This window comes from Mesocricetus auratus, unplaced genomic scaffold (genome assembly GCF_017639785.1).
Source record: "Mesocricetus auratus isolate SY011 unplaced genomic scaffold, BCM_Maur_2.0 Super-Scaffold_4256, whole genome shotgun sequence".
NCBI lineage: Eukaryota > Metazoa > Chordata > Mammalia > Rodentia > Cricetidae > Mesocricetus > Mesocricetus auratus.
In genome coordinates, this window is record NW_024429182.1 from 90,754,882 (window position 1) to 90,778,418 (window position 23,537).

At 39.1% G+C, this 23,537-nt stretch overlaps 2 protein-coding genes across 2 annotated transcripts; one reads left to right on the forward strand and one right to left on the reverse strand.

Annotated features, from left to right (window-relative positions):
* The first annotated feature begins 7,562 nt into the window (after window positions 1-7,562).
* On the forward strand, window positions 7,563-9,508 carry LOC101823388 (olfactory receptor 10T2-like). Its single transcript, XM_013117497.2, has 2 exons — window positions 7,563-7,577; window positions 8,543-9,508. The coding sequence occupies exons 1-2, from the start codon at window positions 7,563-7,565 to the stop codon at window positions 9,506-9,508; spliced, it is 981 nt and encodes a 326-aa protein (XP_012972951.2).
* Window positions 9,509-22,249: 12,741 nt separating this feature from the next.
* Window positions 22,250-23,215, reverse strand: LOC101826974 (olfactory receptor 10T2-like). Its single transcript, XM_005075715.2, has one exon. It carries the CDS (start codon window positions 23,213-23,215, stop codon window positions 22,250-22,252), a length of 966 nt encoding a protein of 321 aa, XP_005075772.1.
* Window positions 23,216-23,537: the final 322 nt, after the last annotated feature.

Sequence of the window (23,537 nt, forward strand, 5' to 3'; positions counted from 1 at the left end):
CCACAGATACAAAAAAAATTGGAATAACCCCCTGCATCTTATCAGACCACCATGCATTAACATTAGAATTCAACAATAACACAAATCGCAGAAACCCTACAAACTCATGGAGATTGAACAATGCACAATTGCACCATCCCTGGGTAAAGGAAGAAATAAAAAAAGAAATTAAAGACTTCCTCGATTTCAATGAGAATGAAGACACAACATACACAAACTTATGGGACACTTTGAAAGCAGTGCTGAGAGGAAAGTTTATAGCACTAAGTGCCCACATGAAAAAACTAGAGAACAATCATACTAGAGAATTAATAGCACAGCTGAATGTTCTAGAACAAAAAGAAGCAAACTCCCCCAGGAGGAGCAGACGCCAGGAAATAATCAAATTGAGGGCTGAAACCAATCAAGTAGAAACCAGGAAAACATTGAGAAGAATCAATGAAACAAAGAGTTGGTTCTTTGAGAAAATCAACAAAATAGACAAACCTCTGTCCAAACTAACCAAAAGACAGAGAGAGAACATGCTAATTAACAAAATCAGGGATGAGAAAGGGGACATAATAACGGACTCTGAGGAAATCAACAGAATCATCAGGGCATACTTTGAAAATCTGTACTCCACAAAATTTGAAAATTTAAAGGAAATGGACAATTTCCTGGATAGATATCACTTGCCAAAACTAAATCAAGAACAGATAAATAATCTAAACAGACCTATAACCCCTAATGAAATAGAAGCAGTCATCAAAAGTCTCCCAAACAAAAAAAGCCCAGGCCCAGATGGCTTCAGTGCAGAATTCTACCAGAAATTCAAAGAAGAGCTCATTCCAATACTCGTCAAAGTATTCCACACAATAGAGGCAGGAGGCTCACTGCCAAACTCTTTCTACGAGGCTACAATTACCTTGATACCCAAGCCACACAAAGACACAACTAAGAAAGAGAACTATAGACCAATTTCCCTCATGAACATTGATGCAAAAATACTCAGTAAAATACTTGCAAACCGGATTCAAGAACACATCAGAAAAATCATCCACCATGATCAAGTAGGCTTCATTCCAGGAATGCAGGGATGGTTCAACATTAGAAAATCTATCAATGTAATCCACCATATTAACAATCTGCGAAAGAAAAACCACATGATCATCTCACTAGATGCTGAAAAAGCCTTTGACAAAATCCAGCACCCCTTCATGATAAAGGTCCTAGAGAGATGAGGGATAACAGGAACGTACCTGAATGTAATAAAAGCAATATACAGTAAACCAACAGCTAACATCAAACTAAATGGAGAGAAACTCAAAGCAATTCCTCTAAAATCAGGAACAAGACAAGGCTGTCCACTCTCTCCATATCTCTTCAATATTGTACTTGAAGTTCTAGCTACAGCAATAAGACAACAAAAGGAGATAAAGGGGATACAAATAGGAAAAGAAGAAGTCAAACTTTCATTATTTGCAGATGATATGATAGTTTACATAAGTGACCCAAAAAACTCCGCAAGGTTACTCCTAGAGCTGATAAACACCTTCAGCAATGTGGCAGGATACAAGGTAAACTCAAAAAAATCAGTGGCCCTATTATATACAGATGATGAAGTGACTGAGAAAGAAATCAGAGAAACATCACCTTTTCCAATAGCCAAAAACAGCATCAAATATCTGGGGATAATGTTAACCAAGGAAGTGAATGACCTGTATATCAAGAACTTTGTGTCTTTGAAGAAAGAAATCAAAGAAGATACCAGAAAATGGAAAGATCTCCCATGCTCTTGGATTGGTAGGATCAACATAATAAAAATGGCAATCTTGCCAAAAGCAGTCTATAGATTCAATGCAATCCCTATCAAAATTCCATCACAATTCTTCAAGGACCTGGAAAGAACATTAATCAACTTTATATGGAAAAACAAAAGGCCCAGGATAGCCAAAACATCCCTATACAATAAAGGAACTTCAGGAGGCATCACCGTACCTGACTTCAAGCTCTATTATAGAGCTATAGTCCTGAAAACAGCTTGGTATTGGCACAAAAATAGGCAGGTAGATCAATGGAACCGAATCAAAGCCCTAATTTTAACCCACACACCTATGAACACCTGATTTTTTACAAAGAAGCTAAAATTGTACAGTGGAAAAAAGAAAGCATCTTCAACAAATGGTGCTGGCATAACTGGGTAATGGTATGCAGAAGACTGCAGATAGATCCATGTTTATCGCCTTGTACAAAACTTAAGTCCAAATGGATCAAAGATCTCAACATACATCCAGCCACACTGAAACTTTTAGAAGAGAAAGTGGGAGATACTCTTCAACGAGTTGGTACAGGAGACCACTTCCAAACATAACACCAGTGGCACAGGCACTGAGATCAACAATTAACAAATGGGACCTTCTGAAACTAAAAAGCTTCTGTAAGGCAAAGGACACAATCAAAAACACAAAAAGGCAGGCCACAGAATGGGAAAAGATATTCACTAACCCTACATCTGACAGAGGGCTAATCTCCAAAATTTACAAAGAACTCAAGAAACAAGTCTCCAAAACACCAAAGGATCCACTTGAAAGGTGGGGTACAGAGCTAAATAGAGAATTCTCAGTAGAGGAGGCTAAAATGGCCAAGAGACACTTAAGAAAGTGCTCAACATCCTTAGCCATCAGGGAAATGCAAATCAAAACAACTCTGAGATACCATCTTACTCCTGTCAGAATGGCTAGAATCAAAAACACGGAAGACAATTTATGCTGGAGAGGATGTGGAGAGAGAGGAACACTCCTCCACTGCTGGTGGGAATGCCGACTCATACAGCCTCTTTGGAAATCAGTATGGAGATTCCCCAGGAAAATGGGAATTAATCTACCACTAGACCCAGCAATTCCACTCTTAGGCATTTATCCAAATGAGGCAGGTTCATACAACAAGGGCATCTGCTCCACTATGTTCATAGCAGCATTGTTTGTAATAGCCAGAACCTGGAAGCAACCTAGATGCCCCTCAACTGAAGAGTGGATAGAGAAAATGTGGTACATTTACACAATGGAGTATTGCTCAGCAGAAAAAAACAATGGAATCTTGAAATTCGCAGGGAAATGGATAGCACTGGAAGTACCATCCTGAGTGAGGTAACCCAGTCGCAAAAAGACAAACATGGTATGTACTCACTCATATATGGATTTTAAATATGGATCAGGATAGTGCCAGTCTGCACTTCCACAGATAGAGAGTCTGGGAAACAGGAAAGAACCTAAAAGATATGCATATATGCATAGTACCCAAGAGAAGAGGATGGAGACAAGATCCTCTGAATGGATGGGGAACACGGCGAGGGGGGGGGAGTGGGACCTGGGAAGAATAGAGGGGGTAAAGAGGAAGGGAGTTGGTCATGGGGGAACAGGAAGTTGAGGGGGTGGGGGTAAAATAGGCGGAAGAGGGAATCATAGGATCGAAGACAGATCAGGCACCAGAATGACCTCGAGTGATCTAAAGGTATAACATCAATTGGCAAGCTAAGCAATAGTGGAAGGACCACCTCGAATGCCCATTCCTGATAATGAACTTGATGTCTATAACCATCCGGGAGCCTTCATCCTGTGACTGATGGAAGCAGAGGCAAACACACAACTAAGCACTGAACTGAACCCAAGGAACCCAGTGACAGAGAGAGAGGAGTGATGAGCAAATTGGCAAAGAATGGGCTGGCAAAACCAGCAGAGACAGCTGATCTGAACAGGGGAGTGCTCTTGGACCCCAGACCGACAGTGGGGAGGCCAGAATGGGACTGATCTGGACCCCCCAAATGTGAGTGTCAGTGAGAAGGCCTGGGCAACCTATGGGGCCCTGAGCTGTGGATCAGTGTCTATCCCTGGTATATAATCTGTCTTCATGTGCCTATAGCACAAAGAGAGATGCTCTCTCAGCCTGGACTCTTAGGGGAGTGCCTTGACCCTACCAAGAGTAAAATGATAGACTCTAGATATCCCCTATGTGGAAGGATTTGGCAATAGGGTGGGAGGGAGGGTGGAAGGGGAGTGCGGGAGGAGGGGAGGGAGAGGGAACTGGGATTGACATGTAAAACAAGCTATTTAAAATTAAAATAAATAATGATAAAAAAGACAAAAAAAAAACAAAAACAAAAAAAAATGGATATATGCCTAAGAGTGGAGTTGCTGGGTCTTGTGGTAGGTTTATTCCCATTTTTCTGAGGAATCTCCATACTGATTTCCAAAGTGGCTGAACAAGTTTGCACTCCCAGCAATGGAGGAGTGTTCCCCTTTCACCACATCCTCTCCAGCATAAATTGTCGTTGGCGTTTTTGATTTTAGCCATTCTGACAGGAGTGAGATGGTATCTCAAAGTTGTTTTGATTTGCATTTCCCGGATGGCTAAGGATGTTGAGCACTTTCTCAAGTGCCTCTCAGCCATTTTTAGAATCCTCTATTGAAAACTCTCTATTTAGTTCTGCAGCCCACTTTTTAATAGAATTCTCTATTTAGTTCTGTAGCTCACTTTTTAATTGAATCCTTTGGTGTTTTGAAGACTTACTTGTGGTCAACAATTAATACATGGGACCTCCTGAAACTGAGAAGCTTCTGTAAAGGCAAAGGACACAGTCAACCAGACAAAAAGGCAACCCATAGAATGGGAAAAGATATCTACTAATCCCACATCTGACAGAGGGCTGATCTATAAAATTTACCAATTTTAAACTCTATTATAGATCTATAGTCCTGAAAAAAACATGGTATCAACACAAAAATAGACAAGGTAGATCAATGGAATTGAATTAAAGATCCAGATATTAACCCACACACCTATAAACACCTGATTTTTGACAAAGAAGCTAAAATTATACAATGGAAAAAAGAAAGTATCTTCAACAAATGCTGCTGGCATAAGTGGATGCTGACATGTAGAAGACTGCAGGTAGATTCTTATCTATAATCATGCACAAAACTTAAGTTCAAATGGATCAAAGACCTCACCATAAATCTAGCCACATTGTAACTTCTTAGAAGAGAAAGTAGGAGGTACCCATTAAGGAACTGGTACAGGAGACTATTTGCTGAACCTAATACCAGTTGCACAGACACTGAGATTGACAATTAATAATGGGACCTCCTGAAACTGAAACTGAGAAGCTTCTGTAAGGCAAAGGACACAGTCAGCAAGACAAAATGGCAGCCCACAGACTGGGAAAAGATCTTCACCAATCCTACATCTGACAAGGCTGATTTCCAAAATATACAAAGAATTCAAGAAACTAGTCACCAAAACACCAAACAATTCTATTAAAAAGTAGGGTTCAGAACTAAATAGAAAATTATCAATAGAGGGATCTAAAATAGCTTAAGGACACTTAAGAAAGTGTTCAACATCCTTAGCCATCAGGGAAATGCAAATCAAAGCAACTCTGAGATACCATCTTACACGGGCCAGAATGGCTAAAAATAAAAACACCACTAATAGTCTGTGCTGGAGAGGATGTGGAGAAAGAGGAACACTCCTCTGTTGCTGGTGGGAGTGCAAACTTGTGCAGCCACTTTGGAAATCAGTATGTCAGTTTCTCAGGAAAATGGGAATCAGTCTACCTCAAGAGCGAGCAATTCCACTCTTGGGCATACACCCAAAGGATGCACATTCATACAACAAGGACATATGCTCAACTATGTTCATAGCAGCGTTGTTTGTAATAGCCAGAATGTGGAAGCAACCTAGTTGCCTCTCAACTCAAGAAAGGATGGAGAAAATGTTGTACATCTACACAATGGTGTATTATCTCAGCAAAAAGGAAGAAATCTTGAAATTTGCAGAAAAAATGGATGGAACTGAAAAAAACCCATCCTGAGTGAGGTAACCCAATCACAGAAAGATAAGCATGGTATGTACTCACTCATATATGGATATTAAACATAGAACAAAGTACTTCCAGCCTATAATTCACATTACCAGAGAGACTAGGAAGCAAGGAGGAACCTAAGAGAAAATTACATGGTCTCCCCAAAAAGGGAAAGGGACAAGAATTGCTGAGCAAATTGGTGGGAGAGGGAAGGAGGCAAAAGAGAAGGAGAGAAGAGGAGGGATAGGAGGACATGAGGGATCAGGAAGAGTGAGTCAGGGAAGGAATAGAGGAGATCAAGAAAAGAGATGCTTTAATAGAGGGAGCCAATATAGGTTTAAAGAGAAATATAAAGTAAAATGTTCAGAGATCTACAAAGATGACCCCCAACTAACAATCTAGGCAGTAGTGGAGAGGCTGTCTTTGATGCCCTTCCCCTATAATGAGATTGATGACTGCCTTAATTGCTATTCTAGAGCCTTCATACAGTAGGTGATGGAAGCAGAAGCAGGTACCCACAGCTAAGCACCGAGTCATACTCCTGGAATCTAGTTGTAGAGAGGGAGGAGGGATAAACAAAGGAGTCAAGAGCATGCTGGAGAAACCTCCAGAACCAGCTTACCTGACCTAGTTAGAGCACATGGACCCCAGTTGTAAAGCTGGGGAAGCAGCGTTGGGCTGAACCAAGCCCTTTGAATGTGTGTGCCACTTAGGAGGCCTTGGTCTCCTATGGGACCTCTAACAGTGGAACCAGTATTTTTCTCTAGTGAACAAATGGACTTCAGGAGCCCATTCCCTCTGGAGTGATACTATTTCACCCCAGATGCGCAAACTATACACCTTCCCAAATTAAGTTATTGCACTCTTACTCAAGTGTGGGCACAATACTATTACTTTTAGGTGCCATTCAAGAGGGTACAATCCAATTAAAACAAGTTGATGATATTCTTTGAAAATGAGAAGTTCTTTCCCACGATGAGGACTTTTACTGTTTTTTTCCTGTCTGTCATGCTTTCTGCTAGACCTTTAAATGGTGAGCAGCTAACCATATTCCATCACAACATGAATGTTGATCCCATTCAAAGGGAATTTCTGACTCCTCAGTAGGAGGTAGTATATTCTTCTATCACTTCATGTTATTCATCTGGTGATATCTTTATCATAGACAAGGTAACTCATCTAAATCTCACTCCATGGCATCTTTCTCACCAAACACAGGTCTGACAACTCATAGATATGCAACTATTGGTGGAATCAATGCACCAAGATTTGGTCATTTTCTATGCAACCCATATCTTGCTTTCAATTTTTTGTGGTACCAGGATTGAAAAAACCACACATAATTGTTGGAAGAAGTTTAATGAGGAAATTATGTATAGAATACAGTCTGACTATGTCACTTATAGGAATAAGAAAATACCAGTTATTGAGGTGCCACATTTGTGTTTTTGCTGGAAAATAAGAATATAACAAAGATACTATTCACTTAAAAGTAATTTACTTTTTCTATTCTTTCTTTTCCATTTTCCTTTTCATAAGGTTGCTCAAGCTGATCATGAATTCGAACACTGAAGAAATCCCCCTGCCTCAGATTTCTGAGTAACTGGGATTACAGTTACATATCAGTATGTTCCACTTAAAGTTATATTGTCATTTGCGATCCTTAAGCTTTGTGGATTCTTTCAGAAGACCACCCAGTGAACTCCTTTCTTTACCTAACCCCATGTTCTACAGCAATGTATTCCCATTGTCTTTCTTTTCTTCCCTAAAAATTTCCTGTAATTAAACCCCATGTTTTCTTAAAAATATTACATTTATGCAGTCACTTAACATAGTGTTCAAGAACTAATGGGCACAGAGAAAAGGGCCCAAAGAACATGAGTTAATTCTCATCACATCTACATTTTTAAAGCAGCCTTCTTCACAAGAACATTAGTCATAAAATATCTTTCAAGGTTTCTTAAAAACTCAAAAATGGCCAAGACATCATGATCATATTACAAATATGCCACCAGAAAGAAGCAATCGTTTTATAACTCAATGATGTACCTGTTTCAGAGACAGTTATCCAAAGCCCCCAGCCTTATTTTATTGCTATAGAGAAGAATATCATATATATTTCAACGTGGAAAATTTATTTATCAGATTTTCTCATTGGCACAACTTCAACCACACAGCAACTGTGTTCTGGCAGCATGGGGAATATAGGATGATTTTGAGAGAATGTTTGTAAATTTGCAGATAATTTTCCTATACCTCATTTGATTGTATAATCAATACTGCAAAGCCCTGTGTGACCAGGTTTGGAGTAGAGCGTAACACACACTTTACAGCTGTTATTTTTTCGCATTCTGTGGGTGAAAACATGAGCACCCTTTAAATACTGTCTTCTCTTGTTTTGACTGACAAGGAGAAAAAGGCAAGGTGAGGTAGAGTAGAGGGGACGGTCATAAAATGTGTGAGGCTACACATAATATATAAATTTATCATTTAGAATCTCTCTTCTTGTGATATTTGCTTCTGACATTGAATACAGCCACAGGTATTTAATTCACCCTTTACAAGTTCTCTCATTAGTTTTTCCTTGACCAAGCAACAGGAGCCCATGATTGAAGGCCAGCTGATATCAGCACTTAGGCATTCACCTCAGTCTTGACCTACAGCACACATTAACCTCTGGGGCAAAATTGCTACTGGCACCAGGTGGGCAATCACACCACAGTGACCATGTTCCTTCTGTGGGGATTTTCCAGTTTCCCAGAACTGCTAAATTTACTCTTTGTTGTAATTCTCCTTTCTCATGTGACAATTCTCCTAGCAAATGCATCCATCATGGTGGCCATCAAGCTCAACCACAACCTTCATATCCCCATGTATTTTTTCCTCTTCACTCTGTCCTTTTCAGAAACATGCACCACTATGGTGATTCTACCCCAGTTGATGGTGGACTTGCTATCAGAAAGCAAAACCATTTCTCTCCCCAAGTGTGCCACACTGATGTTTTTCTTCTTTGGATTGGCAGCCAACAACTGTTTCATCTTGTCTGCCATGTCCTATGACCATTACACTGCCATCCACAACCCCCTGCATTATCCCATTTTCATGACTAGAAAAATATGCTTCCAGCTTATCATGACCTCTGGTGTGACTGGCTTCTCAGTTTCTCTGTGTATTGTAATCATAATATTCAACTTATCTTTTTGTAATTCCAACACCATTCAGCACTTTTTTTGTGACATTGCACCACTGGTTGCCCTTGCCTGTAACTGCACTTTTCTTCAGAAGCTGATTCTCCTTACGTTCACCATATTTTTGTTGGTGGGCAGCTTTATTTTGATCATGGTTTCTTATGTCTTCATTGTGTCCATAGTTGTGAAGGTGCCCTCTGCAAAGGGAAGGTATAAGACATTTTCAACTTGCTCCTCCAACTTCACTCTAGTGTTCATACATTATGGGTTTGCTTGCTTTGTCTATCTGAGGCCTAAGAATGGTAACACATTCAGAGATGACAAACTGATGGCAGTGACATACACGGTTCTGACACCTCTGCTGAACCCTATTATTTATAGTCTACGGAACAAAGACATGCAGACAGCCCTGAGAGAAATACTGGGTCACGGAATTAAGGGCTTCCCTAATATGGTAAATAAAAGAGCTCAGAACATTTGAAAAGTTGATTTGATTTTGCTAAATAAATGTGGAAATGAGGATCACTTCAAATAAAAATCACGATACCACACAAAGCAATTGAAGTGTTGTCCTAATGGGTTTGATTTTCATATTTTTCTTACTACAAAACCAGTGATCAACCCTGAAAACAAAAACACAACATTACACAGACTGAGCAAATTGTATTTTTGTATTTAGGAATATTTATGTGTGTAACAACAATTAAGTAAAAACAGAGACTATGAACATTAAAGAGAGCAAGGAAGACCTTCCTCTTTTTACTGGAGTCCCAGCAAGTATATATCTCCCGACTTCCCAGACCCCTCCAAAAAGAACCCTCCAAATATCTAAGTCTCTTCCAATCCTTGTTTGTGTGTCTCTTTATCTGTCTCCCTATGTCCTTTGTACTCTCTATGGCTAGTTTTGTCAAATAGTTGCTGGTGCCACCCCCTGATCCAAGGTTAATTTTAACACAGACTCAAGAGTTTTACAGTGCAAACTTCTTGCAACAATGGATTTTGTCTCGTGATCTATTGTGTCTTTTAATCAGACAGTTGAGACCATTGATATATAAAGTTATTGTTTAAAAGCATGTTTTGATTGCAACCATTTTTGGTTTTGCTCTTTATATTTTAAGCAATACTTTGTATTTCAGTGATTATAGATTTATTTGTTGCATTTATGTAGTTTCTTGGCTTCCTCTCTTCAGTCCAGAGGGCTGGGTTGGTAGAAAGGAACACTTCTTAGCCTATTTCTATCACAGAACATTTTTCTTTCTCCTTCAACTATGGCAGATAATTTGGCTGTTTACAGTATTCTAGTTGGCAACTATGGTCTTTTTCTTTCTTTTAATTTTAAATAGCTTGTTTTACATGTCAATCCCAGTTCCCTCTCCCTCCCCTCCTCCCACACACCCCTACCATCTCCCCCCCCCAGCCTCCCACCCTATCGCCATTTCCTTCCACATCCAGGATATCTAGAGTTAGTCATTTCACTCAGGGCAGGGTCCAGACACTCCCCTAAGAGTCCAGGCCGAGAGAGCAACCCTCTTTGTATTATGGACACACGATGTCTGTTTATATGCCAGGGATAAACACTGATCCACTGCCCAGGGCCCCATAGGTTGCCCAGGACTCCTCACTGATTCTCACATTCAGGGAGTCTGGATCAGTCCCATGCTGGCCTCCCAGCTGTCAGTCTGGGGTCCAAGAGCTCTCCCCCTGTTCAGACCAGCTGTTTCTGCTGGTTTTGCCAGCCCATTCTTTGCCAATATGCTCATTGGTCCTCTCTTTCTCTCACTGGGTTCCATGGGTTCAGTTCAGTGTTTAACTGTGGGTGTTTTCCTCTGCTTCCATCAGTCAGTCACTGGATGAAGGCCCCAGGATGGTTATGGACATCAAGTTCATTATCAGGAATGGGCATTCGAGGTGGGCTCTCCACTATTGCTTAGCTTGCCAATTGGTGTCATCCCTTTAGATCACTAGAAGTCATACTGGTGCCAGATCTCTCTTCTAACCTATGATTCCCTCTTCCCCCTATTCTAAGCCCCACTCAACCTTCCTGTTCCCCCATGACCTAATCTCTCTTCCTCTTCTCCACCTCTCTTCTTCCCAGCTCCCACTACCCCCCAACCCTTGCCGTGTTGCCCATCTGTTCAGAAGATCTTGCCTCATTCCTGTTCTCTGGGGTACCATGCATATCTCTTAGGTTCTTTCCTGTTTCCCAGACTCTCTGTGAGTGGAAGTGCAGACTGGCATTATCCTGATACATGTCTAAAATCCATATATGGTGGTGAGTACATACCATGTTTGTTTTTTTGTGACTGGCTTACCTCACTCAGGATGGTTTCTTCTAGTGCTATCCATTTACCTGCAAATTTCAAGATAACATTGTTTTTTTTTTCTGCTGAGTAATACACCATTGTGTAAATGTACCACATTTTCTCTATCCACTCTTCAGTTGAGGGGCATCTAGGTTGCTTCCAGGTTCTGGCTATTACAAATAATGCTGCTATGAATATAGTGGAGCAGATGCCCTTGTCGTATGAATTTGCCTCTTTTGGATATATGCCTAAGAGTGGAATTGCTGGGTCTTGAGATAGACTGATTCCCATTTTCCTGAGGAATCTCCATTCTGATTTCCAAAGTGGCTGTACGAGTTGGCACTCCCACCAGCAGTGGAGGAATGTTCCTCTCTCTCCACATCCTCTCCAGCATAAATTGTCTTTGGTGTTTTTGATTTTAGCCATTCTGACAGGAGTAAGATGGTATCTCAAAGTTGTTTTGATTTGCATTTTCCTGATGGCTAAGGATGTTGAGCACTTTCTTAAGTGTCTCACAGCCATTTTAGACTCCTCTGTTGAGAATTATCTATTTAGTTCTGTACCACATCTTTTAATTGGATCCTTTGGTGTTTTGGAGACCTGCTTCTTGAGTTCTTTGTAAATTTTGGAGATAAGTCCTCTGTCAGATGTGGGGTTAGTGAATATCTTCCCATTCTGTGGACTGCCTTTTTGTCTTGTTGGCTGTGTCCTTTGCCTTACAGAACCTTTTTAGTTTCAGGAGGTGCCATTTATTAATTGTAGATCTCAGAATCTATGCCACTGGTGTTATGTTCAGGAAGTGGTCTCCTGTACCAACTCCTTGAAGAGTATCTTCCACTTTCTCTTCTAAGAGTTTCAGTGTGGTTGGATTTATGTTGAGATCTTTCATCCATTTGGACTTAAGTTTTGCTTAAGGGGATAAACATGGATCTATCTGCAGTCTTCTGCATACCAATACCCAGTTATGCCAGCACAATTTGTTGAAGATTCTTTCTTTTTCCATTGTATAGTTTTAGCTTCTTTGTCAAAAATCAAGTGTTCATAGGTATGTAGGTTAAAATCAGGGTTTTTAATTCAGTTCCATTGGTCTACCTGTCTATTTTTGTGCCAATACCAAGCTGTTTTCAAGACTATAGCTCTATAATAGAGTCAGGTATGGTGATGCCTCCTGAAGTTCCTTTATTGTATAGGATTGTTTAGGCTATCCTGGGCCTTTTGTTTTTCATATAAAGTTGATTATTGTACTTTCAACGTCTGTGAAGAATTGTGCCAGAATTTTGATAAGGATTGCATTGAATCTGTAGACTGCTTTTTGGCAAGATTGCCATTTTTATTATGTTGATCCTACCAATACAAGACCATGGGAGATCTTTCCATTTTCTGGTATCCTCTTTGATTTCTTTCTTTAAAGACTCAAAGTTCTTGATATACAGGTTTTTCACGTCCTTGGTTAACATTATCCCCAGATATTTGATGCTGTTTATGCTATTGTAAAGGATGATGTTTCTGTGATTTCTTTCTCAGCCACTTCATCATCTGTATATAATAGGGCCACTGATTTTTTTTTTTTAGTTTACCTTGTGTCCTGCCATGTTGCTGAAGGTGTTTATCAGCTCTAGAAGTTCCCTTGCGGAGTTTTTCGGGTCACTTATGTAAATTATCATATCATCTGCAAATAGTGAAAGTTTGATTTCTTCTTTTCCTAAATGTATCCCCTTTATCTCCTTTTGTTGTCTTATTGCTGTAGCTAGAACGTCAAGTACAATATTGAAGAGATATGGAGAGAGTGGACAGCCTTGTTTTATTCCTGGTTTTAGAGGAATTGCATTGAGTTTCTCTCCATTTAGTTTGATGTTAACTGTTGGTTTACTGTATATTGCTTTTATAATTTTCAGGTATGATCCTGTTATCCCTGATCTCTCTAGGTCCTTTATCATGAAGGGGTGTTGGATTTTGTCAAAGGCTTTTTCAGCATCTAGTGAGATGAGCATGTGGTTTTTCTTCTGCAGTTTGTTAATATGGTGGATTCCATTGATAGATTTTCTAATGTTGAACCATCCCTGCATTCCTGGGATAAAGCCTACTTGATCATGGTGGATGATTTTTCTGATGTGTTCTTGAATCCAGTTTACTAGTATTTTATTGAGTATTTTTGCATCGATGTTCAAGAGGGAAACTGGTCTATAGTTCTCTTGCTTAGTTGTGTCTTTGTGTGGCTTGGGTATCAAGGTAATTGTGGCCTGGTAAAAAGAGTTTGTCGGAGGGAGAGGGAACTGGGATTGTCATGTAAAACAAGCTATTTAAAATTAAAATAAAAAATGATAAAAAAAGAGTTTGTCAGTGAGCCGCCTGCTTCTATTGTGTGGAATACTTTGAGGAGTATTGGAATGAGCTCTTCTTTGAATTTCTGGTAGAATTCTGCACTGAAGCCATCTGGGCCTGGGTATTTTTTGGTTGGGAGATTTTTGATGACTACTTCCATTTTATTAAGTGTTATAGGTCTGTTTAGATTGTTTATCTGTTCTTGATTTAGTTTTGGCAAGTGAAATCTATCCATGAAATTGTCCATTTCCTTTAAATTTTTGAATTTTGTGGAGTACAGATTTTCAAAGTATGCCCTGATGATTATCTGGATTTCCTCAGTGTCTATTGTTATGTCCCCCATTTTCATTTCTGATTTTGTTAATTAGGATGCACTCTCTCTGTCTTTTGATTAGTTTGAACAGAGGTTTGTCTATTTTGTTGATTTTCTCAAAGAACCAACTCTTTGTTTCAGTGATTCTTCTCAATGTTTTCCTGGTTTCTACTTGATTGATTTCAGCCCTCAATTTGATTATTTCCTGGTGTCTGCTCCTCCTGGGTGAGTTTGCCTCTTTTTTTTCTAGAACATTCAGTTGTGCTATTAATTCTCTAGTGTGACTGTTCTTCAGGCAACTATGGTCTTTTAGAACTGAATTCATTGCATCAAGTTCTGGAGTTTAGTTTCCATTGAGAAATCAGTTTTTACTCCAATGGGTTTTTCCTTATATTTACTTGTGGTTTTCCTCCTGCATATTCCAATAGCCTTTCTTTGTTCTGCTTATTTAAACTATTATATACTGTGGGAAGTTTCCTTTCTGGTCTTATTAATTTGGTTTTCTGTGTGATTCTTAATTCTGTATTGGTATGTCATTCCTTTTTTGGGGAAAGTTTCCTTCTGTGATTTTGTTGAAGATATTTCCTATACCATTGCCTTGGGTTTCTTCTATATCTATGCATATAGTTTGAAGACTCATTCTTTTCATGGCATCTTACAGTTCCTGCATGTTCTCTGTGTGTGCTTCATTTCTTCTTACCTTTTGCTTTAGTGGTCCAATTTACCTAATCCATCTTCAAGTCATGTTATTCTATCTTTTTCTTGACCCACTTATTTATTGGGTTTTCACATGAATTTCCTAGTTCTGTATTGGGTTTTCAAATCCATTTTACTTTGAATTTTCTTTCCTCTTCCTACATTTTTATAGAATTCAATCTTCAAATCTTAGATTGTCTTAGTCATTTATTCTTTCTTCTTTGTTTGTCCTGGAACTTACTTTGTGTACCAGGAAGGTCTCAAACTCCGGGTTCCATCTGTCTCTGCCTCACAAATGCTGGGATTAAAGGCATGTTCTAGCACACCTCTCCAAAAAATATCTTTTTTGTGCCCTTAAGGCTTACCTATTTTTGTGTAAATTTTATATAAAACATTATGAATGTTGAATCTTAGGTATTAGTTAATCAGTTAATTGAAAAAGCAGTTAGAGAAAATGTTTCTGATGGTCACAATTTCTTGAAAACAAATATCTTTTATTACTTAATGTGGTGCCTTTTGGGACACAACCTCTTGAGTACCTGAATTTCTTGTTAAAATTCCATGAGAAATCTATCAGGACTATTAAAATTACAGATATTTGTGTTAATATAAATATGTCATCTATTTGGACTTAAGTTTTGTGCATGACGATAGACATGGATCTATCCACATTTTTCTTCATGCTAGCATCCAGTTATGCCAGCACCATTTGTTGAAGATGCTTTCTTTTTTCCATTGTAGACCTCAACATAAATACAGCCACACTGAAGCTGTTAGAAGAGAAAGGGGGAGGCACCCTTGAACAAATTGATAGAGGAGACCACTTCCTGAACATAACTCTGTAGCACAGACACTAAGATTGACAATTAATAAATGGGACCTCCTGAAACTGAGAAGCTTCTGTAAGGCAAAGATACAGTCAGCAAGACAAAAAGGCAACCCACAGATTGGGAAAAGATATTCACTAACCCCACATCTGACAGAGGGCTGATCTCCAAAATTTACAGAGAACGCAAGAAGCAAGTCTCCAAACCACTAAAGGATCCAATCAAAAAATCGGGTACAGAACTAAATAGAGAATTCTCAATAGAGGAGACTAAAATGGCTGAGAAACACTTGGGAAAGTGCTCAAGTCCCTAGCCATCCAGGAAATGCAAATCAAAACAACTCTGAGATACCATCTCACTCCTGTCAGAATGGTTAAAATCAAAAACTCCAAGGACAGTTTATGCTGGAGAGGGTGTGGAGAAAGCAGAACATTCCTCCACTGCTGGTGGGAGTGCCAACTCTTACAGGCCACTATGGAAATCAGTATGGAGATTCCTCAGGAAAAGGGGAATCACTACCACATGACCCATCAATTTTACTCTTAGGCATAAACCCAAAATATGTCCATTCATGGCAGCATTATTTGTAATAGCCAGAAACTGGAAGCAAACTAGATGCCCCACAACTGAAGAGTGGATAGAGAAAATGTGGTACATTTACACAATGGAGTACTATTCAGAAGAAAAAAAAAGAATGGAATCTTGAAATTTGCAGGCAAATAGATGGCACTAGAAGAAACCATCCTGAGTGAGGTAACCCAGTCACAAAAAGACAAACGTGGTATATACTCATTCATTTATGGATTTTAGACATGAATCAGGGGAGTGCCAGCATACAATCCCACTGCCAGAAAGTCTAGGAAACAGAGCCTTCATCCAGTGACTGATGAAAACAGAGGCAGATACCCACAGACAAATACTGAACTGAACTCCTGGAATCCAGTGTCAGAAAGAGAGAACTGATGGGCAAAGGAGTTAAGAGTGGGCTGATTTAACCCACAGAAACAGTTGACCTGAACAAGGGGGAGCTCTTGGACTCCAGATTGATGGCTGTGTGGAAAGCATGGGACTGACCCAGACCCCCTGAATGTGGGTGTCAGTGAGGAGGCCTAGGTAATCTATGGGGCCTTGGGAAGTATTTATGCCTGGCATACAAATAGACTTTGAGTGCCTATGTCACAATATGGGAGGCTCTCTCAGCCAGGACTCTTGGGGGAGGGCCTAGGCCCTGCCCTGGATGAAATGACAGTGACTGGAGATCCACCATGGAGTGCCTCACCTTCGTTGGGGATCAGAGTGGCGATTGGGTGGGGGACTGGGGGACATGGTGGAGAGGGCAGAGGAGGAGAGGAGGGAGAGGGAGCAGGGATTGACATGTGAAACAAGATTGTTTCTAACCTAAATAAAAAATAATTAAAATATATAAATATATGTCATCTTCTAGCATTTATTAATTGTTTTTGTGTACATTAACTTTTAAAAAAGATTTATGTATTTATTTTATGTACATGAGTGTTCTATCTACATGTATTCCTGTATGACAGAAGAGGGCATCAGATCCCACTATAAGATGGTTGTGAACCACCATGTGGTTACTGGGAACTGAACTCAGTACTTCTGGAAGAGCAGCCAGTGCTCTTAACTTCTAGGCCATCTCTCCAGACCCACATTAACTATTTTGATGAAAACTTTTCATGGATTGCTAAAAACTGATTCTAACTCTCTTGGAAATATCAGGGATGAAAAGGGATACAGTATGAAGATTCAGTTGAAAACTTTGAGTAAATAAAAGATTTTTATACATCTCATGTTGTCACCATCTTTTTTTAAATTAAAATTTTAGATTTAAATAGTTGGAAATTGTGGTTGGAGAGATGACTCAGATTAATAGCACCTGTTGTAGCAAATGCAAATCAATGTGATATATAATTAAAAATAAAATAACTCAAGTATTTCAATAGACCCACAAGAAGTCTCTGATACAATGCAGTGTACTTTTTATAATTCAATTTTTCAAACAATAAAGTTTGTAAAGACATTAGTTCACTAGAGTAAGAGTTTCATATCTTTACCTCACAATGAACATTACATTCAGTGGCGAAAAACTGATGACCCCACTCTGCAAGATCAGGGAACAAAAGTGAGACCACTTTTGATACTTTAATTCAGAGTAGTGCTGAACGTTCTAGTTTGGGTAATTAGACAAAATACAGTAAAAGACAACAAACAGCTAAGGGGAGTTTCTTTGATTATCTATGATATTTTTTGGATAAAACCACAGAAATTTGTCCAAAAAACTAAAATACATCATCAAAGATGTATGCCATGTAACCAACCAACAAAGGTGGCTGCTTTTCTGTTCAGGGACAATGAAGACATAAGCCTATTTCTTAAAGCATAAACAAAGAAGAAACACACAGGAAAAATTAACAACATAGGAAGTTGTTGCACTGACAGCTTCAAGGGGTGAATAGTAAAACTGCAAAAGATGTAAATAAATGGTGTTACCTCTTCAGTTCATTCATTGCCAGACTTAGTATTGCTAAAATGTCTACAGTATCCAGGGTGATTATAGAGCCACCTGAGCTGTATCAAAATCGTAAACGCACTCTCTATATAAACAGAAATAGCAATTCAAAACTTCATAGTCATTCACAGAACACTCGAAATAGCCAAACTTAAGTTGTAAAACAACATAACTGAAGTATCACAAGTGTTGTTTCGAAAGTATGTTTCATTTGATCCTAGTCTTTAATGGATGAGCTGTCTCTCCAATTCTCCAAAGTATATTTCAAACCTACATCAATTAAAAAAGTATGTTACTGGATTAAAGACAGAGAGACCCAGTAAAAAGTTATGAGTCTCAGGTAGAAGCTTTTGTCTATATTCTGAATGATCTTTGAAGACTGTTGCACAACAGATAATGGAATTCCCATTAACAAATGATTGGGAAAACTAAATAGGTAAATAAAAAAGAATGAAATCCAATCTCAATCTTACATCATATAAAAATTGACTGAAATTGATTAATGTCAGACCTGAAACTGTAAGTATCCTAGAATCATACATGTGAGACCACTTCATGGCATTTATATGGGCAGTAATTTCTCACATATGAACCTTAAACATGCAAGTAACAAAAACAAATAAATTTCCCCAAAACAAAAATCCTCTCCAGAGCAAAAAAACAAAACACAACAAAACAAAAACAATAACAACAAAAAAACCAAAAAACAGACCGAAGAGGAAGCCTATGAAATTTGAAAATATTTGCATATCATATACATGAAAAAGAGTTACTTTGCAAAAATAAGCAAAGAATTATTTGAACTTAGTCACATTTTAAAAATGGATTGGGGCTGGAGAGATGTGTCAGCACTTAAGAGCCATGGTTTCAAGAGCATCGACATGGTAGTTAACAAATGCCAATTAACTCCACTTCCAGGGATCTGACATCTTCATTTGGCCTCCAGATAGACACCCAGGTAAAATACCCATATGCAACCAAAGTCAATCAATCAATAATACTGGCTAAGAAATTTAACAAATATGTAAATGCCCAGTGGATATATTATTCAAAGATGTTTGGTGTAACACGAAATAATAAAAACCCAGAGACAGATATTAGGGTTCACAGCCAACCATTAGCTCTTACCTCTACCTCAGACTAAAAACGTGATCTGGCTAGCTCCACAAGTCCCCAGACTGCAATCCTAGACCGCTGCCTTTTATCAACTTGGCTGGAGACTAAATAAATCTCTCCACCGAATTTCATACTGCAATTCTGTCTCCACCAAGCCTCAGACTGCAATCCTTCTTCACCAAGTCTCAGACTGCAATCCCAGACTGTGATGCTATTCTCAATGTGACTGAAGACTAATTCTCGCATGAGACCCTTTGCTTCTTTCTTTTATACCTCTCTAGTTCTGGGATTTAAGGCATGTGATCCCAAGGGCTGAGATAACATTTGTGTGAGATATTTGTCTTTTGGATGAATTTCATGTAGCTCAGTGAGGTCTTGAACATACAGAGATCTGTCTGCCTCTGTCTCCTAGAATTAAAGGTGTGTACCACCACCACCTGGCCTCTATGGCTAGAAAGTATGGCTGCTGGGATTAAAAGTGTGTGTCATCACTGCCTGGATCTATGGCTTGTGACTGGCTTTGCATTCTGAACCCACAGGCAAGCTTTATTAAATCACAAATAACATATCACCACATCCTAGTGTCACTAATCATAGCTGAAATGTTCATAAAAACCACAATTATGTATTTTCTATAGTTCTCAGGATTGTTATTGTAAAAAGAGAGCAAGTATTGTTTCATTAATTTGAAGTATAGCATCCTCTGTGTTATTTAAATAAGAGTGTGAAACAGTGCAACCACTACAGAAATGTAGTGGTTAAAAAAATGAACAAGTACATCTGTTCCACTATGTTCTTAGCAGCATTATTTGTAATAGCCAGAACTGGGAAGCAATCTAGATGCCCCTCAACTGAAGAGTGGATAGAGAAAATGTGGTACATTTACACAATGGAGTACTATTCAGAAGAAAAAAGCAATGGAATCCTGAAATTTTTAGGCAAATGGATGGCACTAGAAGAAACCATCCTGAGTGACATAACCCAGTCACAAAAAGAGAAACATGGCATATACTCTCTCATATATGGATTTTAGACATAGATCTGGGGAGTGCCAGCCTACAATCCCATGACCAGAGAATCTGAGAAACAGAACCTTCTTTCAGTGGCTGATGGAAGCAGAGGCAGTCTCCCACAGCTAAACACTGAGCTGAACTCAAGGAATCCAGTGATAGAGAGGGAGGACTGATGAGCAAAGGGATTAAGACTGGGCTGGTTTACTCCCCAGAAACAGCTGACCTGACAAGGGTTAGCTCTTGAATCCCAGACTGATGGCTGGGATTCTAACATGGGACTGATCAAGACCCCCTGAATGTGGGTGTCAGTGAGGAGGCCTAGGTAATCTACTGGGCTTTGAGTAGTAGATCAGTATTTATCCCGGGTATACAAATGGACTTTGGGTGTCCATCCAACAATGAGAGATGCACTCTCACCCTGGACTCTTGGGGGAGGGTCTAGGCCCTGCCCTGGATGAAATGACAGACTATGGACACCCCCATGGAGGGCCTCACCCTCCCTGAGGAAATGAAGGGATAATGGGGGAGTTGGGGAAAGGGCATGGAAGGAGGGGAGGGAAAGGGAGGGGGACCTGGAACTGACTTGTGAACCAACCATGTTTCTAATCTAAATTTAAACTTAAAAATAAAAAAATTAATAAAAAAGATTCAACAAATTTTATATCAGAATCCATCAAAAAGTAAGAGAAAATTAGATTTCCCAATTTATGATTCCATTATTCCCCCCTTTGAAAGCCACACAAGAGCATCACAAGAAAAATAAAATATAGGCTGATATCACTTATGAAAATAAATATGAAATTCACAAAGCACTAGCCATTTAATCCAGCAGTATATAAAAAGATATTCATATGATTGAATGCTACTTGTCCCACGAAAGTAATATTGGTTTTACTTTAGCATATTAACATTATACACCAGTTTGCTTAGTTACATGCTACATATACTACATAAAATGCATAGTACACTATAACAAAACACATGATTATGGCAATAAAAAAAGGTATTTGACAAGGTGTAATGGCCACTCATGGCAGAATTACAAAATATTCCCAGGAAAGACCCTCGAAAAGTTAAGGAAAATGCAGTCAGAAACATGATGCCTGCTTTCTCTTTCCTTTGCTTTCCTTTCCTATGCTTTCCTTTCCTTTCCTTCCCTTTCTTCCTTCCTTCCTTTCCATCTTTTTTTCTTTTCATTACCTCTTTCTTCCTTTTTCCAAGACAGGGTCTTTCTGTGTATCTCTGGCTGTCCTAGAACTCATTGTGAAGACCAGTCTGAACCCAAACTCACAGAGTCCTATGCTTTTCAGCCTCCTGAGTGCTGGGACTAAACATGTGTGCCACTATGACCTACTCAAGGATGCCTGCTTTTACTACTGCTTTTAAACACTGCAACAAAAGGGTTCAAGAAAATTAACAAGACCCCAAAATAAACAGCATCTAGTATGTGAAGAAAGAAAAAACTAAAGTTATCTACATTTGCATGTGGCATAGTTTACCCATTGGCAAGCGGGAACATATAGGAAAATTTAGAAATATATTAATAGAAAAGCAATGACATTTCTTTTGCTTCTAATACTGAGAAAGCTGCATTTTAATGTTGCTGGCTTAACTGAATATTCACATGCAAATGTTAAGGCTAGTGTCTTACCCCTAATTATATGCAAAAATTAACCCAAATGGATATCAAATGTAGATGTAATACCTAAATCTATAAAGTTATTATATTAATTTCTACTCTATTGCCAGATTAAGCAGTGGCTTCCTAATTACAATATTCAACTAATGAACAAACATTACAAAGGGGAAAAAGTATAAAAATGGAACCTCAATAAAATAAAAGGCTGCATTTTAAGGGAAATTACCTATAAAGCAAAATATGATTTAGACAGTAGAAAAAAACTGCACAGTGCAGATCTGGTTATAGATGTATATTTATGTTTACAGAAACATTTCAAATTCAACAAAATATCTTGACTAAACATGAGGAAATGCTTGAAAAATTTTTCCTGTAAATCAGGTGTTCCTTTTGCCCTTCTGTGCATCTTCAGGCTCCTTTTGTGGTTCTGCTTAGCACTTTCGCTGTCATTGTTCAATAGCAGTTCTTAAATATCCAAGGCCTTTTTACTTGCCAGACAAGGCAAAATTTTGTTGACACTATATAATACCTTCCTCAGGGCTGTCTGCATTTCTTTGTTTCTTAGGCTATAAACAATGGGGTTGAGCAGAGGTGTCAGTACTGTATATGTGACAGCCATCAACATGTCTTCACGGAAGGAGTCACTGTTCTTTGGTATCAAATAGACAAAGCAAGCAAATCCATAGTGCATAGACACAACTGTGAGGTGGGAGGAGCATGTTGAGAAGGCCTTATACCTCCCCTGCGCAGAAGGCATTTTTACAACTAGGGATACTATGAAGACATAAGAAATCATGATTAAAACAAAGCTGCCCACCAGCACAAATGCAGAGAGTATAAAAATAATCATTGCGTGGTGAACAGTGTAATCACAGGCAAGATGAACCAAGGGAGAAATATCACAGAAAAAGTGTTGGATATTGTTGGAGTCACAGAAGGACAAGTTGAATATGGTTAAGGTGATTCCAAGAGAACAGAGGAACCCAACCACACAGGTAGCCATCACAAGCTGAATGCAGACCTTTTGGGTCATAATGATATGATAATGCAGTGGGCTGTGGATGGCTGTGTAACGGTCATAGGACATCGCAGCCATGATAAAACAGTTGTTGGCAGCCAATCCAAAAAAGAAAAACATCTGTGTGGCACACTCAGGGAGAGAAATGGCCTTGCTTTCTGATAGTAAGTCCACTAACATGTGGGGAAGGATTACCATAGTGGTGCATGTTTCTGAAAAGGACAGAGCAAAGAGAAGAAAGTACATGGGAGTGTGAAGGTTGTGACTGAGCGTGATGGCCACCATGATAGATGCATTTGCTAGGAGAATGGTAACATGGGAGAAGAGAATCACAATGAAGAGTAGATGCTGCAGTTCTGGGAAACTGGAAAATCCCCACAAAAGGAACATAGTCACTGCAGTGTGATTGCCCATCCTTCAGGTGTCAGGGATTTTGCTTCAGAGTTGAATATGTGCTTGAAGACAAGACTCAGATGATTGTGAGGAGCTTCTGTACTGATGTCATCTAACACTTAAACAACCAAAGTTAGTATAAAGGAATCGAATGGAAAAACCTATAAAAGGAGATGTAAGGACAGTGAAATAAATCAGCAAATAAAGGTGCTTGCAGCTAAGTCTGATGACATGAGTTCAATCACAAGTACCCATGTGTTGGAAGGAGAAAACTGACCCCCATACATTAACATGGCATGTGTACACATACACACACACACACACACACACACACACACACACA

Bases quoted from the DNA above. Each gene is read 5' to 3' on its own strand.
- LOC101826974 (XM_005075715.2), bottom strand. From the start codon at position 23,215: ATGGGCAATCACACTGCAGTGACTATGTTCCTTTTGTGGGGATTTTCC.